The sequence below is a fragment of the Apteryx rowi genome, unplaced genomic scaffold (assembly GCF_003343035.1).
Source record: "Apteryx rowi isolate R43461 unplaced genomic scaffold, aptRow1 scaffold_327, whole genome shotgun sequence".
NCBI classification, from domain to species: domain Eukaryota; kingdom Metazoa; phylum Chordata; class Aves; order Apterygiformes; family Apterygidae; genus Apteryx; species Apteryx rowi.
The window spans coordinates 476658-496520 of record NW_020449719.1 but is presented as its reverse complement, the minus strand read 5'-3'; the positions used below and the strand labels follow the sequence as shown (position 1 = coordinate 496520).

Genomic DNA, 19863 nt, shown 5'->3' with positions numbered 1-19863 from the left:
TAAGCCCTACTGAAGTCATCACACTCGTTCTCTAAATCCTCTCTACTACATTCTGCAATTTTAACTATCAAAGATGTCTATATTTTCCTTAAAGACTGCATATGAGAGCCTTCTCTAGCCGTTTTCCTCCCTCGCGGGTTTCTGAACAGGGCCGTGTGGAGGGTGTCTGAAGGGGGAAGGTGGCGGGGCCCACAGGGAGCAAAGGTGCCTTGACACAGCCCATGAGCCCCCTCTTTTTCCGGCCTGCGGCTGCGGCCTGAGCCGCCCTGCTTCGAGGGCTGCCCCCCCTCTCCAACGGGACTTATTTTTATCTCTGATAAAGATCTTAGTCCCGGTAAAGTCCTCCGGGATCAGACGCGCCCGCGTTACACCTCAGCGGGCTCCACGCAACGCCCGACAGCCCGCGGAGCAACGGGCGGCGGATAGTTGTGGGGGGGCACGGTTCCTGCCGGGCGGGTGGCCCGAGAAAGGGGTCGGTAACAGCCGGCGGGGCGTAACGGCCGCAACGGCCGCGGCGGGGCGGGGCGGAGCGGTGGCTGCTGTGCGGCGGCCAATGGGGCGGTGGCGCCGCAGTGCCGCGGCCACGCGCGGGGCGCTGCGCGGCCGGCGGAGGCGGCCGTGCCCCGCCGGGGGTGGGTAGGAGGAGGGCCGGGAAAGGGGGGCGCAGGGTCGCGCCAACGCTGCCCAGTAGTCCCTGCTGCTAATGCTGTTTTTCTGCCGCTGCTGCGCAGGAGGGCTGGAGTCCCCGTGAATACAATTCGCCTGCCGCTGTCTGCAGCAGGGAAGAGGCTGATCCCCTCGGGCGACTTACGGAGCCCGCCGGGGCGCCGCGGGCAAGTGCCGCGGGCGCAGAGCCTGGCTGGCCTGCGGCAGGGCGGCCTGCCCCCCGTGCTGCAGCATGTCCGGTGAGTACGCTGCAGCCTYGGCCTTGCTGAGCGGGCGAGATCTGATTTCTCAGCACCCCGTTTTTTAACACCCCCCCCCCCCGGTGTGTGTGTAGGGCTGCGTGGGAGTGGGCTGGGTCCCTTTTGGGGAGCCCGGGCCCTCTGCGGCCTTTCCCCTTGCAAAGGTGCTGCACCGCAGGCAAAGGTTTTCCGTATTTTGTTAGCGCAGGGTACTGTGCTGACATTAGCTGTCTGAGATTAGGATTTAAACCATCTGGCTGGTGAGATGAAAGAGCTAAAGTCATTTATCTATTCTGCTTATAAATATGAGTTAGCCTATCCAGCTCTGTGAACTTTCCTGACTGGTCACGACATATCATGGTGATACAGTTGGGGTGGGCATTCGCAATCTGAATTAGATTAAGACAAACTTGTGTTATAGCCACCAGCAGCGGTAGTGATTTAGTTTTAAGTTATCCTTAAAGACATGAGGCTGGTTTAAGGCTAGTCACATGGGGTGGGTGCAAGTGCTTTTTTGTGTTTTGATTGTGCTCTCAAAATTCAGGAAAGAGTTGGGCAGCAGCCCCCAAAAGTTGGTTTTGTTGAACCATTTGAAGGGCATCACTGACATATGTTAATTCAAACTTGGAATTCACCAGGCCCAAAGACTGAGATAAGTATGTAGCCCATCATCTCTGAATTAGAGGATTGTTTAAGACTTTTTCTGGCAGGAGGATGGAGAAGCTGGAAACATTTAACTTCCTGTATGAAGTCCTCTATCCTGTCCTGTCAAAGACAGATTTTCCAGGAACTGCTTAAGCAAGTCTTACTATTTTTTTCAAACTGCTATATTACTACTTTGGGATGAGTTTTAGGTGCTATGCATTATGCTTATTTACGTGTTATAATATTGGTGTATTTTATTTTTCATAAGATCATTTACTATCTATTGAAAGAAGAAATTGCAAGGTTTGGAAGCAGAACCCAAGTGTTCTCAGTTGAAAGATATTTAATTAAAGCTATCCAAAATGAGAAATACTTCTTCTCTATATAGCCTTCCAAGATAATAGCAGCAGTTATGTCAACTAAAATTCATTGTTTTTTTTTAATAATGAATGATAGAGAATCTGTTTTTTTGGTCAGGCAGAACTTGGATAGACAAGAGAAATATTGCACTTGTCATCAAATGTCAATTTGTATTSCTTTTTACAAGGGTCTGTGTAAAGGTGCTGGCCGCGCCAGCAAAATGTTCATCAGTATTGTAAGTGCTTCTAGTATTGGGCCCAGACTGAGGAAATTCAAACATAGAAACTCAAATTGCCAGCTATCACTTGATTACTATGGCAAGAGCTGCTTCTGTGCCGATAACGTGTGTAATGATTTCTGAGGATACTATGACATAGCTGTTTGCATCGTTACTCATTTTACCTACTTGGAACAAAATACTTCCTATTTGTTTCTAAGGTTGCGGATGTCGTCTGGAGCAGAGCTTTCTATTCCCCACGCTTCTGACATAGTGGTGCTAGGCCAGGGAAGTGAGAAAGCCTGCAACTTTCTTCATCCTTGCAGTAGACTAACACATCTTCACTGAAAAGTGCTTTTGGGGGAAGATGCTTGGGGACCTGTGTGTGGGAGGGAAAGTAACAAAATTGTTGTTGCAAAATACTGTGTGAGTTGCAGCTGTTATGTCGCTGTCTCTTGAGATGCCAGAAAGGTGCGTTGGGGGTCACCAGGCGCAGCTCCAGGCCGTGGTGGTGCGCTTGCCTTGCAGAGCTTGCAGCTTCAGTATGAGGGGGCAGAGGTGAAAAAAGAACAGCAGATGGTAACAGAAAGAAATTTAAGAAAACAGTGAGAGAGTGTTGGTTAGCATGCATGGCAGTACATACTGCCAGCCTGCTGGAGATTTCTAGCTGTTGAGTCATCTCCTCTTACTTTTATGGTGAAGTTCGCAATGTGTTATTTGGAGAATGCTTGTATGAAAGTTGTAGCCATTAGTGTCTCTGGTCTCCTATGGCAATTTTGGAGAGGGCAGCTTGCCATATTTTATTTGTTAGTCTAGAAACATTTTGATATCATGAAGCCTGGCATAGCGGCTATTGCTAGAACACATTTATCCTTTTTCTGTCTATCAGAAGAAAGATGGAAATATGTTTACAAATCAATGTCTAGTGGATTACAAAGAAACCCAGACTTGTCTTGAGGCTGGCAGGTGCATATGGTTCAATTTGGTGCTTATTACTATGAATCACTCTTGATTCTCACTGAATACCTGTTTGTCTCTGTCTCTTTCTCTGTCTCCACTTTGTTGTTGCTTTTTTTTTTCTTTTCTTTGAACATCAAAGTGAACACCACTCTTTATGCCTAGCTGCCACAGATTCTAAGTAAGGCCGTCGTGCTGCCCTAGAATTGGTTTTCAGGCCAGTTAAAGAATTTTACCTCGGGCAGTTTTGTTGGAGGTACAGTCATGAGTAAGTAGCATGAGAAGTCAGGGATCTTGGATTAAAAAGCTGTAACTAGTTTCACATAAATCACCCTGGCTGTTAGGGTGATTCACATTATTTTTGCTGTCTTTTTTGCATTGCTGTCCGTTCTTGCAGAGTGGTCTCTGAATAATTCACCAAAGTTGTTTACTTGAAAATCCCTGGTTTGTTCTGACCAACTGATGTTAGGTATTAAAACAGAGGAGTCAGTGCTGACCATGATGACTTTGAACTTTGTATTTTCATATGCTGGGTGCTAATCTAGACAAGAGAAATCAGCAGACTTACAAATTCATATGACATAGTTTTAATATGTTTCTAATCATAAGCTTACTTTTCTCATAATTCACAGAGTCAATGATATTAGCAATAGGATTCCACAGCTTAAAAACAATTTGCTTGAAATGTTAATACAGTTCACACTAGGTGTTTTCCATGAAAAATCCCATTGTTATTCAGCATGAAGATTTGAAAGTTATGCAAAAGCTGCATTTGCCACTTAAAATCCAGTTGCAATGAATTTTAAATACCTACAGCCTTGGCCTTCAAAATTAAAAGATCAAATATTGCTTCTTTTTCAGTTTAAAGTCAGTGAGTGAACTCCTGGGTGCACTTTATTTAGTACAAAAATCTCCTTGATTTCAGTTTAATGGGGATTTCAGGCAGATCGTTAATTTTTACAAGTCTATATGAAAATCTGGTCCTTAATTTTCAGCTTTGAAAATAAAATACTCAATTATAGGGACARCGTTTCAAAGAACAGTCATTCTAAACATGGAAAGTCAAGCTACTCTTCTTCCTTGAAAATACAGAATAGATGAAAGAGCAAGTAGTGATAAAATCTTTTGATTTCTACACTTCCAATGAATCCTTAATGGATTAGTGATGCCTCTGTATGGTTTTGAAATAGCTAGCATACGCTTCTGTCTTTGCACCAAAAATATTTTAATATTGTATGGTTTCAGTCAGTAGTTTGATTATCTGTTTAATTATCTCTGTAATGGTTTATTCCATTAAGAAGGCCATAATATGTATTTCAGATTTGATTCTCAAAAGAGAAAATCGGTTTCTTTTCTTTGAGAAGTATTAGCAAAAATTTCTTAGAAACTGTGTTTATTTGGCGGTTCATTTCCTTGTAGTTCTTACCAGAACTTTGGCCTGAGAAATACAGGGAATGAAAGTGTGTGTAGGATGTGGTAACTTGTCATACCAGCTTGCTGAGCTATTTGATGAGTAGCCTGCATATTTTTAGATTTATTATTTATATGTAAATATTCAGCTTCTGTAGCTAAAAGAATTTGCAGAAGCAATAAGATGATTATGTGTTTAATTTTATGGTTCTTATTTAAAATAGTATTTTAGGATTTAAACTCCTACTTATGTCATGATTTGCTTTTTGTACTAAGCCTACCACACTCCTCTCAGTCCTTGTTTTATTACCTTGTTTGGATTGAAGATGTTTCTGTTCTAACACAAAAGTGGCTTTCTTTGCTGAGTCTTTGTATCTTTATCATTTGAGAATTACTTTATTGCTAAAGTAGCCTTCAGTTTTTGKTTTTTTTTTAAGTTGTGCTTGTATTTATTCATTTAACCTTTTGGAAAGTTGCAGTAGGAGCAGTTTACTTGCACAGCTGTTCTTTCAAACCAGTCCATGTAAGCACCTTCTTATTCATTGTTTCTTAACACCCATAACTTGATGGGGAATTATGATAACAGGAGGTTCAGATGCACCCACACTGAAAGCTTCTTTTCACTTTATTTCCTTCCTGCAGGTATTGTGATTAAAAACGCTATTGGAGTTTGCTTAGTTGAGGGATCTGCAAACTAATTTAAATTTAGGACAGATGATCCAGTTTTTTGGCTAAGGTTAATGCTAGTGGGACTCTCCTGAGTTACAGGGATCTGTCTTAAGATGTCAGCAAATGTATGGTGTATTGGGCTTGACCAGAATTTGGGCCTGGCTGGAGATGAGTGGGAAGCAGAAAAAACGTTGGGAAAGAGGACAGCACACCCATGAGTCTTTTCTTGGGGAGTGATCAAATATCCAAAGCTGTGTTTTGCTCTGGATTTGAAGGGCAAGAAAGATATGAAAATACTTAGTATCTGAGAGCTTATAGCCATCCTTCACAACATACCTTGCTGTTAGGTTGGAGGTTTGGACTCCCTCATTTTGGCAGCCTCTGGCTGAGGCAGCCGTGAGGTCATTTGCTGGGCTCTTTGCAGCTAGCTCTGTGAGATTCTTTCTGAGTGTCTCTCACACAGCCTGGAAACCATGAGACAGGAGGTATTACTATTATTTTTTTTTATGCCTTAATAACATGATGGTGGTTTTAAACAAGTAGTTCAAAGCAAGTATTTATTGAAGCTGTATTACACTCTGTAGAGCTCAGCAGAATTCCCCTCGTCTGTCTGACCCAGTCAGCTTGTTTTGGTTAATTTTGTGGCCTCTAACTGAAGTATTGCTTCTGGTCCGAGACATACCATTCACCTTGCTTGATTTTAGATTCTAACTCTCTCCAGAAAAAAAACAATAAGGGTGGTTCTGTCAGAGGATGGAGTTGAAGAAGTTGTTCCTGGTGATACTGCCACAGGCCAGCTATCTATACAAAATATACTATGTCTGTTATTGCATGGGGCTGTAGCTTGCTTCCTTTCCCTGTGTTTCTTGAGTCTGAGGAATGGTCCCACTTTTCCTGGAGGTACTTGAGGCAGGGGTCCTTCACTTCTAACAGGGGCACCTCCCCCAGTAGTAATTTCTCTGAATACATCAGTGGGTGCCACTTGTTCAGCCAGTTCCTCTCACTCCAGTGCAAAGAGGGTATAACAAAGAATTATGCCTATTTGGTTGATTCGGTGAAGTCATGGGAAAATGGACATTTCTGGCTAACACTTAACATCCACTGTTTTTCTCAGTTTTGGCACTGTGGAAACAGAAAAATCTTGTTTATCAGTTGCATTATACTATGTTAGTTAAATGTAAAATCCAAATGTTTACAAGTCTGCTTTTATGATTTGGCACTATGATTAGGCAATAAGACTTGGGGGATTATTTGTTTAAGGTTAGTCTGAAAACTTCATATCTGGTATTATGAAAATCAGGGAAATAAATAACAAAATTCAGAACGTATGTTCAGCAAACATGCTCATTGGATTTTCTATTCAGTTTTGTCTTCTGGGGGAGTTTGGGAAAGAGAAGAGCTTATCACAGAAACTGCAGGTTGTTATAAGCTGTAGCCTGTTGGTTAGCTGGAGGAGAGAGATTGTAGGAAGCTGCCAAAAGAGCTTATGTTAAAACTGTCAAGTGACTCTTCTGAATATTTGCTCACAGTAACGGATCAAGCCTTTGTGACCCTTGCTACCGGTGATGTTTATTGTCAAGGAGCTCTGGTTCTTGGACAGTCCTTGCGGAACCATAGGACATCTAGAAAATTGGCAATACTAATTACACCAGAGGTTTCCAGTGGGATGAGGTAAGAATTCATGTGTTCTTGGAGGCTGATAATACGGAAAAATGAACAATGGCATGAAGGATTTTAATAGGCTTCTGACAGATTTCACAGAATTATGTCAAGAAGTTCCCCCTTGGCTAGCAGTTTCTGACTGGGGTCCCAAATAATATCTGTGGGTAAGATTGCAAGCCTGGTGAGAATTCACTGGCAGAAGTAGAGCTTGCAGTTGAAAGTTGAATATCAAGCCCTTAGTTGGGAACACCAGTTGAAAGTTTGTGAACTACGGGTTTAGCGTCTTGCTTTTGAGCCAAAATAAAGGCACTAGATTTTTTTTATTTTTTTTTCCCCCCAAGTGTCTCTCTTTTAGAAAGAGCAAGATACTTACCACCTGAGACATAAAACCCCTCCAAAAGCCTTAGGCAGTTTCAGATGACTGATTGTTGTAGAATATCATTGCACAGCTATCATGATGCGAAATACATTTTTTTGCCCTTTTTTAAAGTCTTTTTCTAACTTGGACTGTGATTCTACAGGCACTATAGAATTCTGTGTGCAGAAATCTTATTAGATCTGCTGAACTCAAACCCTGTTACTCAGAGGATCATGTTGTTTGTTGAAAGGAACATGCCACACCACAACTACTTGAGCTCTTGTTTCTGCTGTGGTTTAGGAAGTATGCAAGCACCTGATCTTTTTTTGTCATGTGAAATTATGTGTAATAAAGCTGGCTAAAGAAACATATTTTCCTTTTTTGCTGTGACTAGGGGTAAAGAAGTCTACTTTTCCAGGATTTTTAAAATACGTATTTTGTCAGAGCAATGCAATTTTCCAGAGGTAATACTGGTGGAAATATATTTGAGACCTGGCTGGATACTTTTTCTAAATCCATTAATTTTTCATATCTGTACGTTATAATATTTTTTTTTTTTGGACCAAGGATAATATCTGAAAGAGTGCTTCACTGAACTATGCTTCTGAAAATCTGTACCTGCTCTTAATTCTTCCCCAGTTAACTCCTGTCCCCTGAAGACCAGACAAACAAAATCTAATGACTCTGATAATTCATCATAAATGAATCTAGATAATCAGCATAGGCTCTTCTTTTTCTGTGTTTGTATGACATCCAGGAATTTGTGAGTAATAGTGTAATGTGAATAAATAAGCTATGTTTAAAAGACTTTTTTTTTTTTCTTGTGCCTTGAAGGAAAATTACCTACTTTGATATCGCCTATAAAATTCGCATGGAAGGTATGGATGGAAGAAAGGTGTCTTGGTTAAGAGTCTCATTTGAGAGAATTGCAGGAGTAATAAAGTGTATATTGTCTATTTTTAAAAGGTGTAATTTTGTAGCTTTATTTACTCAGGCAGAATAGGTGCAAATAACTGCGCTGACAGTGCATGCCACATCCTATACAGTGCACAGGGAACACAGTATGTTGCTTGTCTTTAGAGATAATTGTACAAGATGAAGGCAGTTTTAATTTCTGTTGGTGTTCCTGTAGGAGACTAAATAGCTACAGTAAGGTTTAGTTTCTCCTCTATACAGCACCTGTCACTTCTGAGATGTGCAGGCCCCTTAATGGAAGAGGTAATAGTTTATGTCCTGATGGTTATCACTGTACCAGACTGTCTGTTTACAAGGACTCTGCACTTTTGATTTCTTTCTAACCAATCTATCTAATCTTTGTTATTGTTACAGTAAATGTGTGCTGTATGTCACTATTTTCATGCCAGTAATGTACTCTGATGAACCTCTGTAAATTCCCATTTCTCTCCACTGCTTGCTCTGGTAGGTCTGTCCTCCGCAGCGTGTTTGATGAAGTAATTGAGGTAGATGCACTTGGCAGTGCTGACTCGGTCCATTTGGCTGTGTTACAGAGGCCAGAACTGGGTGTAACCTTCACTAAGCTTCACTGTTGGACTCTTACTCATTATAACAAATGTGTCTTCATGGATGCAGATACTTTGGTGAGTAGAGTAGGAGCCATGGCAATGTCTGTGTCTGTCTTTAAGAGCCACTCTGAGCGTGGGATGCTTCCTTGTCTGACAGCCTATTGGCATATGAAGTGACCAGATTTGCTCGGGGTCGTGAAGTCCAGCTGGCATATTTTGGCAACGCTCAGAGTTTTGCTGTCTGCATGAAAACTGATCTAGTTTTGCGAGTAGCCTCAGCACTGTCCTCAAAAGATACCATAAACATACTGTATTCAAACTGGCTTCTGACAGATGTTTAAAATAGATCTCTCTTATGTACTTCTCTCTGGACTTACTCTGGTCAGGAAGACAGGCCAGTTTTAAAACAGAAAAAAATCAGAAACCATCACTTTTTCTTTTCTTTTTTTCTTTTTTAATAGATACCAAAGTAAAAATAGCCATAATTTTTGCAAGGAGAATCATGCCAGTTTTTCCCTGCACTTAAGTGGTTCATTTTGGAACCACTTGTAATTGAGTAGAATTATATCTGATTTTGAAGCAAAATTAAATCATTCTTCTCAGGGGATAAGACGGAAAGCCTATGAATTCCTGCTTTACATTGTAGTTAAAGGAAGAAGGCAAATACTTCATGGAAAAAAAAATCCAATGAAATAATGATCTTCCCAGGAAAATGATTTATTCTCCTACTCTTTGTGGTAGCTCCTTTGACAGCCATTATGGATGGGGCCCAGATTTTCAGTGATTGTAGAGCTGTCTTTCCACCAACTTTAAAAGTGATTTGGGCCTTAATCTGATTGATCCTTCCCACTTCCTTGTGAAGCTTAAAAAAAAAACCAAAGCAAACCTCTGAGCTTAATTTACATTTGAAAACCAGTAACAAGAGATGATTTATTTCTTCTACGTCTGTAGTTAGGCTGTTGCTAACTCAAATTATTTGGATTCACAGCTTTTACTGAGCTCTGTTGCAGTTATTGAGAATAATGGGCGTTGTTTTAGGTCTGGAAGGTTGAGCTAAGAAACAAGAAGAACGTGTGTGTTTTCATGGTATGGTAGAATATTTAAAGGGAACTGCTGCTCAGCTCTGAAGCTCATGAAGTAATTTCACTGGACTTGCACTTCTTGTCAGAGAAATCATGGAGGACCATAATTACCACTACCATATCTTATTTAAAGTAGAGGTTTTGACCTTTAGCAGATTTTGCATTGCCACTGCTTTTATGCTTTACAGGCTATATACTTGGCCAAACTACCAATTTATTGTATTAATACTGATTTAGCTACTTGCATGTTCTAGAAAAACACTTGCTATAATGATTTTTCCTCTTCCTGCTGTCTCCAAGGTGTTATGCAATGTTGATGAACTGTTTGATCGAGAAGAGTTTTCAGCCGCTCCTGATTCTGGCTGGCCTGACTGCTTCAATAGTGGTGTATTTGTGTTCCGACCTTCTTTAAAAACTTACAACCTTCTGCTCCAGTTTGCAGAAGAACATGGCAGCTTTGATGGTAAGGGGCAAAGATGGTAAGGGGCAAGGCATAAGAGGCGATGTGCAAGAAATCAGATTCACTCTTGGTCAGCCTGTTCTCCACTGCTTGCTTGCTATTTAGTGGAGTGGAAGAAGGAAAAAGTTCTCTGGGTTTTAAGAAATTCTGCTGCCACAAAAATTTAAGGTACAGGTCCTTGCCTCTTTTAAAGTAGTGAAGGCCCATTGACTTACTGTGGACTGTGCTTCCCAGAAAAGTGTAGTGTGACAAAACATTATTTCTGAGTCTTGCTCAGTAAGTTTTAATTTTCCTGACTCGTTTAAGAGAGAGGGAGCGAAAGAGCCAATCTTCACTATTCTGCTCTGAGAGAAAGCAATCCCCCTTCCTACTCCCTTGTTCTTATGCTACAACAGCATTCCAGTTGCACTGAAATTGTACTGTAATGGGAGTAAGTGGTATAATAGTATTCACTTGTATCAGCTCATATGGCTGTATCATCCAGTTCAAGTTGCTCCATGAACACCCCATCCTTGGACATGAAATTCTGAAGTAAATTTCAGTGTATGCAAACATAGTAATGTTGTTTTATAATTTTATTTTTCAGGGGGTGATCAAGGCTTGTTGAATAGTTTCTTCAGTAACTGGGCAACAACAGATATTGACAAACACTTACCTTTCATCTATAACTTAAGCAGCAGTGCTGTATACACCTATGTTCCTGCTTTCAATCAGTAAGTAGTAACACTTGTGACTGTAATCTTCTGTAGGTTATTAATAAGTGTTTTTTATAAAAGAGAATAATAATAGCGTATTCTGTTGCTTATAAATTACAGTACTGAAAAATGGCCTACTATGTAAAAATCATGCAATGGAAAGCTTAAATGCAATGTGAATCTGCATCTGGACAGATACAGAAACCCAGAGCTGAGTGCAAAAATGGAAGATGACTTAGCAATATTTGGGTTGCTRCACTGTCTCATACACTGTTTCAGTGAAGCTTTTCTAATATTTGAAAGTATGTAGTCTGTTACTTTAGCATTAGGTTCTGAAAGCTTTACTTTGAAAATAGTTTGTTTTGTTTTTCAATCTTTTTTTATAGGAGAGAGGAGTTTTTGTTGTTTTTTTAATTCATTTTTATTTTTATTTTTTTTAACCATTCCTGAGGTGGTTCTTTGAAATAAAATACATACTGATAACTATTTGGCTTCAAACACTTCATTTAGAGAAACTTTCGTGGCAGAAGGCAGGTTGTTTTAAAGATTTAGTGTGTCATGAATTTACTCTTCCGGTTGCACAAAACACTCTTATTGGTAGGTGAACTTACAATGATGTGTTTATTAATCATTATAAATACTGGAACAGTGATAAACAACTTTGTTGATCTGGTGTTTGAAGTGGTATTTATTGGTTTATGAGCACAATGTACAAGAGAGCTAGAAATGGGACTGCATGAGCCTTTCGTTTTCCTTCATGAACTTTTTTTACTAGAATTAGCAGTTGGAAGGAAATGGCAATGCAGCCTTTTATTTTCTGTGTGTTAAATGAAATAGCTTAAACTAATGAGATAGGAAAATGTATTAAAATATATTCATATTGAATGCATCGCTGTGCCAAAATTACCTGACCAGTGAGAGTAAGGATGTTTCTTCAGCAGTGTGTGTATTAAGTCATTTTTCTTTAAGGTATAGATTTGTATGTTTAATTTCTACAGTTTTGGTAGAGATGCCAAAGTTGTTCACTTTTTGGGGCTGACAAAGCCCTGGAACTACAAATACAACCTTCAAACAAGGAGAGTTATGCAGGATAGCACCACCTCTGGATCTTTGCATCAGCTGTCATTTCTTGCCCTCTGGTGGAACATATACAGTGCCAGTATATTGCCTTTGTTAGAAAAACCTCAAAAGATGGAAGAGTCAGAATCTGAGGAATGTAAGGTAAGTAATGAGGAGTTAGTGGGAATCTGYTGAAATCACAGCAACAAAAATTCTGAAAGTTATGTATTTGTTACGAATTTTGGGAAAGAATCACACAAGAAAACATGATGGTTATTGATCGCTAGTAACAGTAGTGATTGTTTGTTGAAGAGTCTAAACTAAAAGTTTAGGAAAGATTTTTAGTRTCATCGAGTTTCCAGATATTTCCTTCATTGCTCTTCATAAGGAAGAATTTGTATGGGAATGTATGTGTATAAATTCTGCAAATTAAGCACAAAGCACGATGCAATTTGGTCAGAGAAGGTGATCATCAGGCTATGAAATAAACAAACTTCTACTGATTTTTGAAGCTAATGTGATTTAGGCCATAAAACTGGCCCTTGAAGTACAGTGAAGTTTACCTTGTCAGAACTGCATTGTAGCTTGTTTTATGATGGTCACAACAAATAAATTAGACTTGCAAAAGCAGTGGTAATTATGTTATATGCTCTAATTGTACATCCTAAAGCATTTACTGGGATCTTTACACTTTTTTCTTCAAAGGAAGTACAGCAATATGTATTTTTCCTGAACAGAATAAAATATCTGTTGATAAATAGATGACTTGGAGACCTGCAATATTAAATTAAAACCATACCCTACTTTTTCTACTCATTACTTATTATCCAAACATTACAATTTGGATCACCTTTACACATGTGTAAATGCATTTTCTTAATGGGGTTTTCATATTATGTTATTACCATCATTAAACTAATTGCATAGGCCCGTAAGATCTGTTGGACAGTTGCCATCAAAGCCTCAGAGAGGAATTTGGCTTAAAAACCTCATGACAAATTAATCAGAAAGCAGAGGAAGGCAAGATAAATTTTTGATCTCATATTTCCACATGCTTTATTTTTTGTCTTTAATTGTATAAAGAAGTATTTCAGCTGAGGCAGCGTGAAAATGGAAGTGTTTATTAGATTCACCCCTGATGATGGTGGCTGTTCTCCTGAGTTTCAGAAACCTAAACTGCAAGATGCTCTGAGTCTGGGAGTACAAACTTTGATTTTATTAACTTCTTATTCCTTTAATGTTACAATCCCTATAAGGAAGTGAAACTGGTTTTCAGTAAATAAGATGCCAATTTTTATGCAAAATTTTATTTCAGTGGTGAGATGTTCTTGTTTTTTGTTAGTACACATTCAATGGAGTTGAAATTATACTAAAAAAGGTCAGTCCTCCTGTGGCCAATTCACTGCAAATGCCTGCGCTTCCAGAGAGGACATATGAAACATACCCCACAACATGTTCACCTGAGGAACTCATTTTCAAAGCAGTAAGTATGTTATGTATTATTATATGTAATAACAAAATAAGTTGATATACTAAAAAAAAGATTTTTAATTATGCTTCTGGTCCTGGAGATTATGTCTTCTTCAAATTAGCTATAGCCATTGAATTCTCTTATTAACACCAGAAATAGCCTCAGGAAAATACATTGTCTTTAGTCATGCATCTTTGATATATCTGGAGGTTGAAAAAGTTTGCACAGAATTTTGCAAAGAGATTATTTATTGAAATTATTAGGTACTAAGTAAAATGCAGTATAAAGAAATTCTGTTACCAAAGTGATCTTTCGAATATGAATACTCTATGAATGAATATATTTAAAACTAGAATCCTTATATTACTCCTATGTAGTTTTTTTTTTTTTTTTTTTTTCCCCACAGAAGTGTTGTCTCAGAAAACTGCTCCTCACATTTCTCTGATTTGGACAACATAAGTGAATTCTTAGTATGATACTCCTTATGATCACTGCAGGGGTCCTGGTTCTCTTATTACTCTTCTTATATTTGGGATTTCTATTGCACTGACTCTCCTTACTTTATGCAGGAAGTAAATTGAACTTAGTAGCATGATGTTTGTATAAATGTAAGTCATCAAATGTTGTATGGTAAACTGTGTTATACCAAGGCAGGATTGGGAGAAAATAATGTTTACAGTTGGAATATCATCTGCCATTTTAACTTGTACATTACTCTAGTAAGGTCAACAGATGAAGAATGTTTTTACTATGTTCATTGCCTTGGAACTTCAGACTGTAATTACTCCATAAAATAAAACTATAGTCTTTCTTCCTGTTTTTCCACCCTTAACGTGGAAGGGCTGAAGAAAAATAGCATGAATAAACTCCCATCCTTATATCTTAAGAATAATTTATTTGCAAAGGGTGTTTTATTTTGGATGCCTGATACATCTGTCACTATTGGGAATGCTCAAACAAAATATGGACACATTTTCCAGATGTGTGTTTGAGGCAAAAAATAATAATGTTGACTTAAAATAGTATAGTTCAAATTTGAATTTCTTTTACTTTTTAATTATAGCACAGTAGGATTGGTTTATCAGAAGATCCTATTAATTAGTTGTGAATAGCCTGATTCTCTTCTCTCCTAAAAACACCATTATTCCACTTATTGTTGTAATCAATAATCTTATGGAATTGTCTTCTTTTTGGTGAAAGAGACTTCAGAATGCAGGCTGCCTAGTCACTTATGTTTTGATAACTAGCAGAGGCAAATATTTTGGGCAAGATTTTTCAGTCATTCTGTTTTACCTCTCTTTTGGAATGCATTGCTCTGTTTTCATTCTATACAGGAGAAAAAAGCTCGTGAGCTATGGAGCAGGCTAGTATGCTAAAGTGAGATTTTTCCCATTTAAGTTTGGCCTTGTGAAAGGTAGGTATCTAGTGTAAACTAGCTTTCCAGACTGTTTCTGTAGTCACTGAAGAATGACAGGCACTCTTGAACCTATTAGGATAAGATGAGCTGCCCTCTGGAGGTACTTATCCTAGATTGATTATAGTAAGAGCTTAGATTCAATGCCGTTTTGATAGCTAAAGCTGGTTGAGATGAATTTTGTCCTTGGTGATACGTTCATTCCTTTTCCTCCCACCACTGCTTTTCCCTACCCCAAGACTGAAATTGATTAGTTATGTATGAATTCTCGTGGTAAGAAAATTCTGGAAAAAAATGTTCTCCTAATAAAACCCAAGTGTCTGTATTTTAGCAACCTGTATGTGAAGTTGAACAACGTGGTTCTAACGTCCATCTGTCTGAGCCTGACAGATCTTCAGAACAAGATATGCTTCATCGAACATTTCAGGAAGCCTCAAAACTGGTACACATGACTTTCTGCATTGTACTCTTGCTGATAATTGCATGCATCTCTTTTTGCTGCCAGCATCATTTTAGGAAAGATCAAGTATTTATGATGCAATGTACAAATCATTTCTTGACTTGTTTAGCTGTGCAATTTCTTAACTGCTTCCAATACTGGGGTATGATCCCTTCTTACTAGTTATTCTTTTTAGCTATTAAATGTATTTCTTCCTGCACCAGCCCCCAAGTGATAAATGCATGATGTTAATTTTAGCTGTGTAATAATACAATCAAAGCTTTTTTCTTCCCCTTCCTCTTCCCCTTCCCAAGCAAGCAGAACATGAATATAGTGCAACAAGCATGGGACCTAAGCTACCAAGCTTTGCTTTGTGGTCTTGCACWAAATCTATCCGAGGTCAATGTGACAGCAGTGCTAGACTTTGGACTGATGAGGGTGGCAGGGTGTCAAGGAATTGGACCTTGTGAATTAAAGACCACATCCATTTTCCTAATGAGGCTTTTTTATAGGTAGATTGGGAAGCACTATGGTGAAATACTTCAAGACTGAGGAAAAAAATGTGCAATTGAAACTCTAGCTCCACTTCMGTCAGGGGTGTTTTGGCCCTAGCTGAAATTCTTCACTACTAAAAACATGATGTTTCCTCTTCTGATGTTAATAACATCCAAGGCTGATTATAATGCATGCTAATGGTAACCAAAGGAATTTTCATGTGATACTGGAGTGTATATGTATATATGTATATATATATGTATATATATATATATATATAAAATAGCCCGAGAATTAAATACCAAGTATTGTTGCCTATTTGCATATGTAGGGAGGAAGTCTAGGTTCCTCAGAGCGTTTGTTCATGTTTCAGGTCAGGTGCAGACTGGGATCCAAGCAGGCCTACATATGGTAGGATGCAGTTGCCTAAGCATATAAGGTATTTCATTGAGCCAACATGACATTATCTGCAGGTATAGGTCTTGTACAAGTCCTGTGCCTTATTTGCCCAGAACTGGCAGATGTCAGAGATATTCCAGGGCATTTAGGCAGTTTAGGCAATTGATTTCTGCCCATTAAGTTTTATTATGAAGCATCTTTATAATGGATTTATGTGGGCTTCACTGAAAGGCTGATTTACATGTTCTTAACATGAGATGGGTGGTTTGCTTTTGAGCCTCTTGGAGTAGTACTGAAAGCAAACTTTCAATGGCTGCTTCATTAGCCCTTGTTATATTTCTGCTTTATTACCAGTTGTTGGGATGTCCCTGTTTTACCAGCATTGTTCTATCAGGGACAAGGTTCCCTTTTATTTGGTTGAATTACTAATAATATTTATTATTTTGCATTTGTGGAACTATGCTGACTTGAACTTGAATCAGGATTCAGAATTTTGGAGTTTCATTCGAAATGAACTAGTTATCAGTCAAATGAATAGTGTCAGTCCTACGAGTTAATTTATATGGATAATGTGATTCATGTCTGATAAATAATGCTCATCTCATTGGAGATCAGTTAAGTGCTTCACCACGAACTTATGTTCATGTAGAGGCCTGTTGAAGATAGAATTTGCACAGATACTAGCTTAGACTTTGGAGCAGATATTCCACTCCAAACAGGCCCTATTTATGACAGTCTCGTTGCCTCTGTTGCTGAGTGTGCCAAGTTGTGAGTTAAGACAAATAAAATAAATGTTTGATATGTGCAAAGATATTATGATAAGTAATAAATCTGGGAAAATGAGATCACATTATCAAAATAAGAATGAATATTTGAATACTGTTCATTTGTTTGCTTGTTTTTTTAATTGGGGCTACAAAAAGCAGAAGTTTGACTTTCAAGGTTTAACTTTAYGGCACAGAAATGAAAACAACCAAATGACTGTTTTCCCACTGTTCTGCTTCTTCCCACAGAATGAGGTTACACACGCTGTTTCAGAGCTGTCTATTCACCTCAAACCAGAAGAACCAAATGCAGAAGATGAACGGAGAAAATGGGAGGAAGGGCGAATGGACTATATGGGGAAAGATGCTTTTGAACATATCAAAAAGAAGTTGGATGCATTTTTATATTAAGATGAAGTGTACTGTAATGACCATCATCTATGTCTCTTGTATAAATGCAGTCCTTGGATATTTGGCTTTCTTCATAGTTTATTTGACACTAAAGTTAGAGGTAGATATGGGTCATCATATATTTTCAGAGAAGATGAACAGATACAGACTGCTGTTTTTTGACTGTTTTGTGTGCCTCAACTTTATTGTTCTCCATTAGTGCCTACTAAAGTATAATGCAGAAGTGATATCCTCTGAATTTGAAAGTCTCATATTTATCATTCTCCCCACCTCCTCCCCACAGTGTTCTTCAGTAATGGTCATGACCACTGAGAAGATGCTACAAAAACTTTTTAAGTTAACTTGGTTTCAGAAAAAAGATTTTAATACATCCAAGGGCAAACATGATGTAGACTTTCATGTGAGAGAAGAGTGAGCGAGGGGATAAAATCCTGCCCTTATAGGAGTCAGTGACAAAACTTGTTCATTTAAGTATAATTAGAATTAGAGGAAATTAGGACTTTTTGTCTGAGATCACTAGTGGACATTCTCCCTGTTTTATATGGAAGGTGATCAGGCACCAGGATGATTAAGAGTGGTCTAAAACTCTTAAAATAGACAGTGTTTGTCAACCTTTTATATCATTGCTACAGGATATTGTTGGTTTTGTATGTATGTTAGCTCTACTTGCATATCCAGAGTGGCATAGTCAGAGGAAGAAATGCTGTCACTGTGGTGTAAACCTTCTGGTGCTTTATATTTGTTTACAGTATTCCAAATTGCAGTTCATAAAGGGGCTCTTCTCATTTAGCAGAGTTGCACCATATTGCAGGCAGTTGGAGTGCAACTGAAAACACAGTTGGTACTTGTTTTAATAAATAGGCCCTTTAAACAATCTTCTAAAGAATAGCTGTGTTTGGGAACTAATATGTTGGGGAGTATAGTTCCAGAAAAATCTATTGATGATTCTCCATTATATTAATTATACTTAGGGGGGATTGCTTTGTGAATTTGGGTATTTAGATTTGACTAATCTCAGCAAATTTAACAAACAAGTGAAAAAGAAATGCTTCAAGAAATGTCCAGCAGATGGTTCATCTCACTTTCTCCATTGATCATAAAGGGACCCTTGTTAATTCACTTTTCCTGGCAAGCTTACCTTCGCATGCTATCATGGTGGGTGCATTCCACCTCCTGTTTTTGTACAGCACAATGCAGCCCTATGCAGAGATTGCGGTATACCAGCTGTAGTGTACTCGTATACATGTGGCATTTGATCTGGGCTAACTATCCCTGTCTCTTCGTGAAGTAATTTGTGCACTTCTGAAAAAGTTCTTAGTTTTTATAAGAATTGTTGCTAATATAATTCAAACAGCTTGAAGACTGTTTAAAATGACAGCCAGCAGTGTGAACTAATGCTTCATGCAACTGTACTTTTTACAATAATTACTGTTTTTTACTGGGCATATTAATTAGATTAGGAGAGAAAATTACTGACTTGAAATCATTAACTGAAAGGCTTTAGAATAGGCATGCTATTGCAAAATATTTAAGTGAAAGGAGCAGTCACGGAATACACTTGAAAGTATCAAGATGTAAAATGATATTGTGTGAACTGTGCAGTGTTTTGCAAAGAAATACAGTAAGATTAGTGATCAGCAAGTCCTTGCACCAAAGTTATTTGTGCTAATATAACATATAGCTCTGGAATTATTTTATTTCCTCGAATTCATGGAAATAAAGTAGAAATGGAAAGGACATACAAAGTCATGTGCCCATCAGATGATGCAGGGTTACAGATTCTGTTTTGTTGTGCCAGAGAGTATTATTCTTGACTGACTGGTTACTTTAATATACTTCTCAATTTTACTAAATTGCATTTGTGACATTAGCACTGCCAGCTGAACAGAATTAAAAGATGTGAGTTGTAATTATTTTTACAGACATTCATAATTATGAGCTTTAGAATCTCTCTTGAGTTAGTACAGCACTAATTGGTTTATTTTGTTTATGGAAAAGTGTAGCAGTAGTTTCAAGACCCAGCCAAGTTTGTGTGCAGTAGGTCTTAACGTAAAGAAGTCTGTTGAAACAGTCAAATGTGGTCTCCCAGTGGATTCTAGCACAACACTGTTGTCACCAGATAGTGAGAATGAAGAATCTTTTGAATTAAATCCAGAAGTTGCAAGTGCTTTGCTTTGGGCAGCAATGTTTAGTTCTTGAAGACCTCATTTGAAATCTTCTTGGGGCCACAAGCAGGTTTGGAAGGTATTATGAGTAGCAAGTTGCTATGAACCACAGGGTTGAGGTGTGCCAAGTCAAAAATTACTTAGAAGTACAACTTACTAAATTTCAGCTAGGATTTCTTCCACATTAAATTATGGTGTAGTCCCAGGTATTTTTAGAGTAAAGAAGGTTAAGAAATGCAGAATTTCGGAGGTGTGACTCCTCTTTACACAAGACATTTTCACTTTGGCAGTTGGGAAGGCCCT

General features: G+C 38.5%; 1 protein-coding gene across 1 annotated transcript; it reads left to right on the top strand.

The window, feature by feature from the left end:
* The first annotated feature begins 828 nt into the window (after positions 1-828).
* Positions 829-17871, top strand: GYG2 (glycogenin 2). The gene is made up of 9 exons (XM_026071534.1): positions 829-905; positions 6693-6834; positions 8607-8781; positions 10089-10251; positions 10835-10961; positions 11942-12164; positions 13345-13485; positions 15219-15329; positions 17234-17871. The coding sequence occupies exons 1-9, from the start codon at positions 899-901 to the stop codon at positions 17393-17395; spliced, it is 1251 nt and encodes a 416-aa protein (XP_025927319.1). The 5' UTR covers positions 829-898; the 3' UTR covers positions 17396-17871.
* The last annotated feature ends 1992 nt before the right edge of the window (positions 17872-19863 follow it).

What these genes read in the sequence shown, in the direction of transcription:
- GYG2 (XM_026071534.1), top strand. An exon ending in GAGGTTTCCAGTGGGATGAG is followed by an intron (nt 6,835 to 8,606) that starts GTAAGAATTCAT and finishes TTGCTCTGGTAG; the next exon opens with GTCTGTCCTCCGCAGCGTGT. An exon ending in TTCAGGAAGCCTCAAAACTG is followed by an intron (nt 15,330 to 17,233) that starts GTACACATGACT and finishes TTCTTCCCACAG; the next exon opens with AATGAGGTTACACACGCTGT.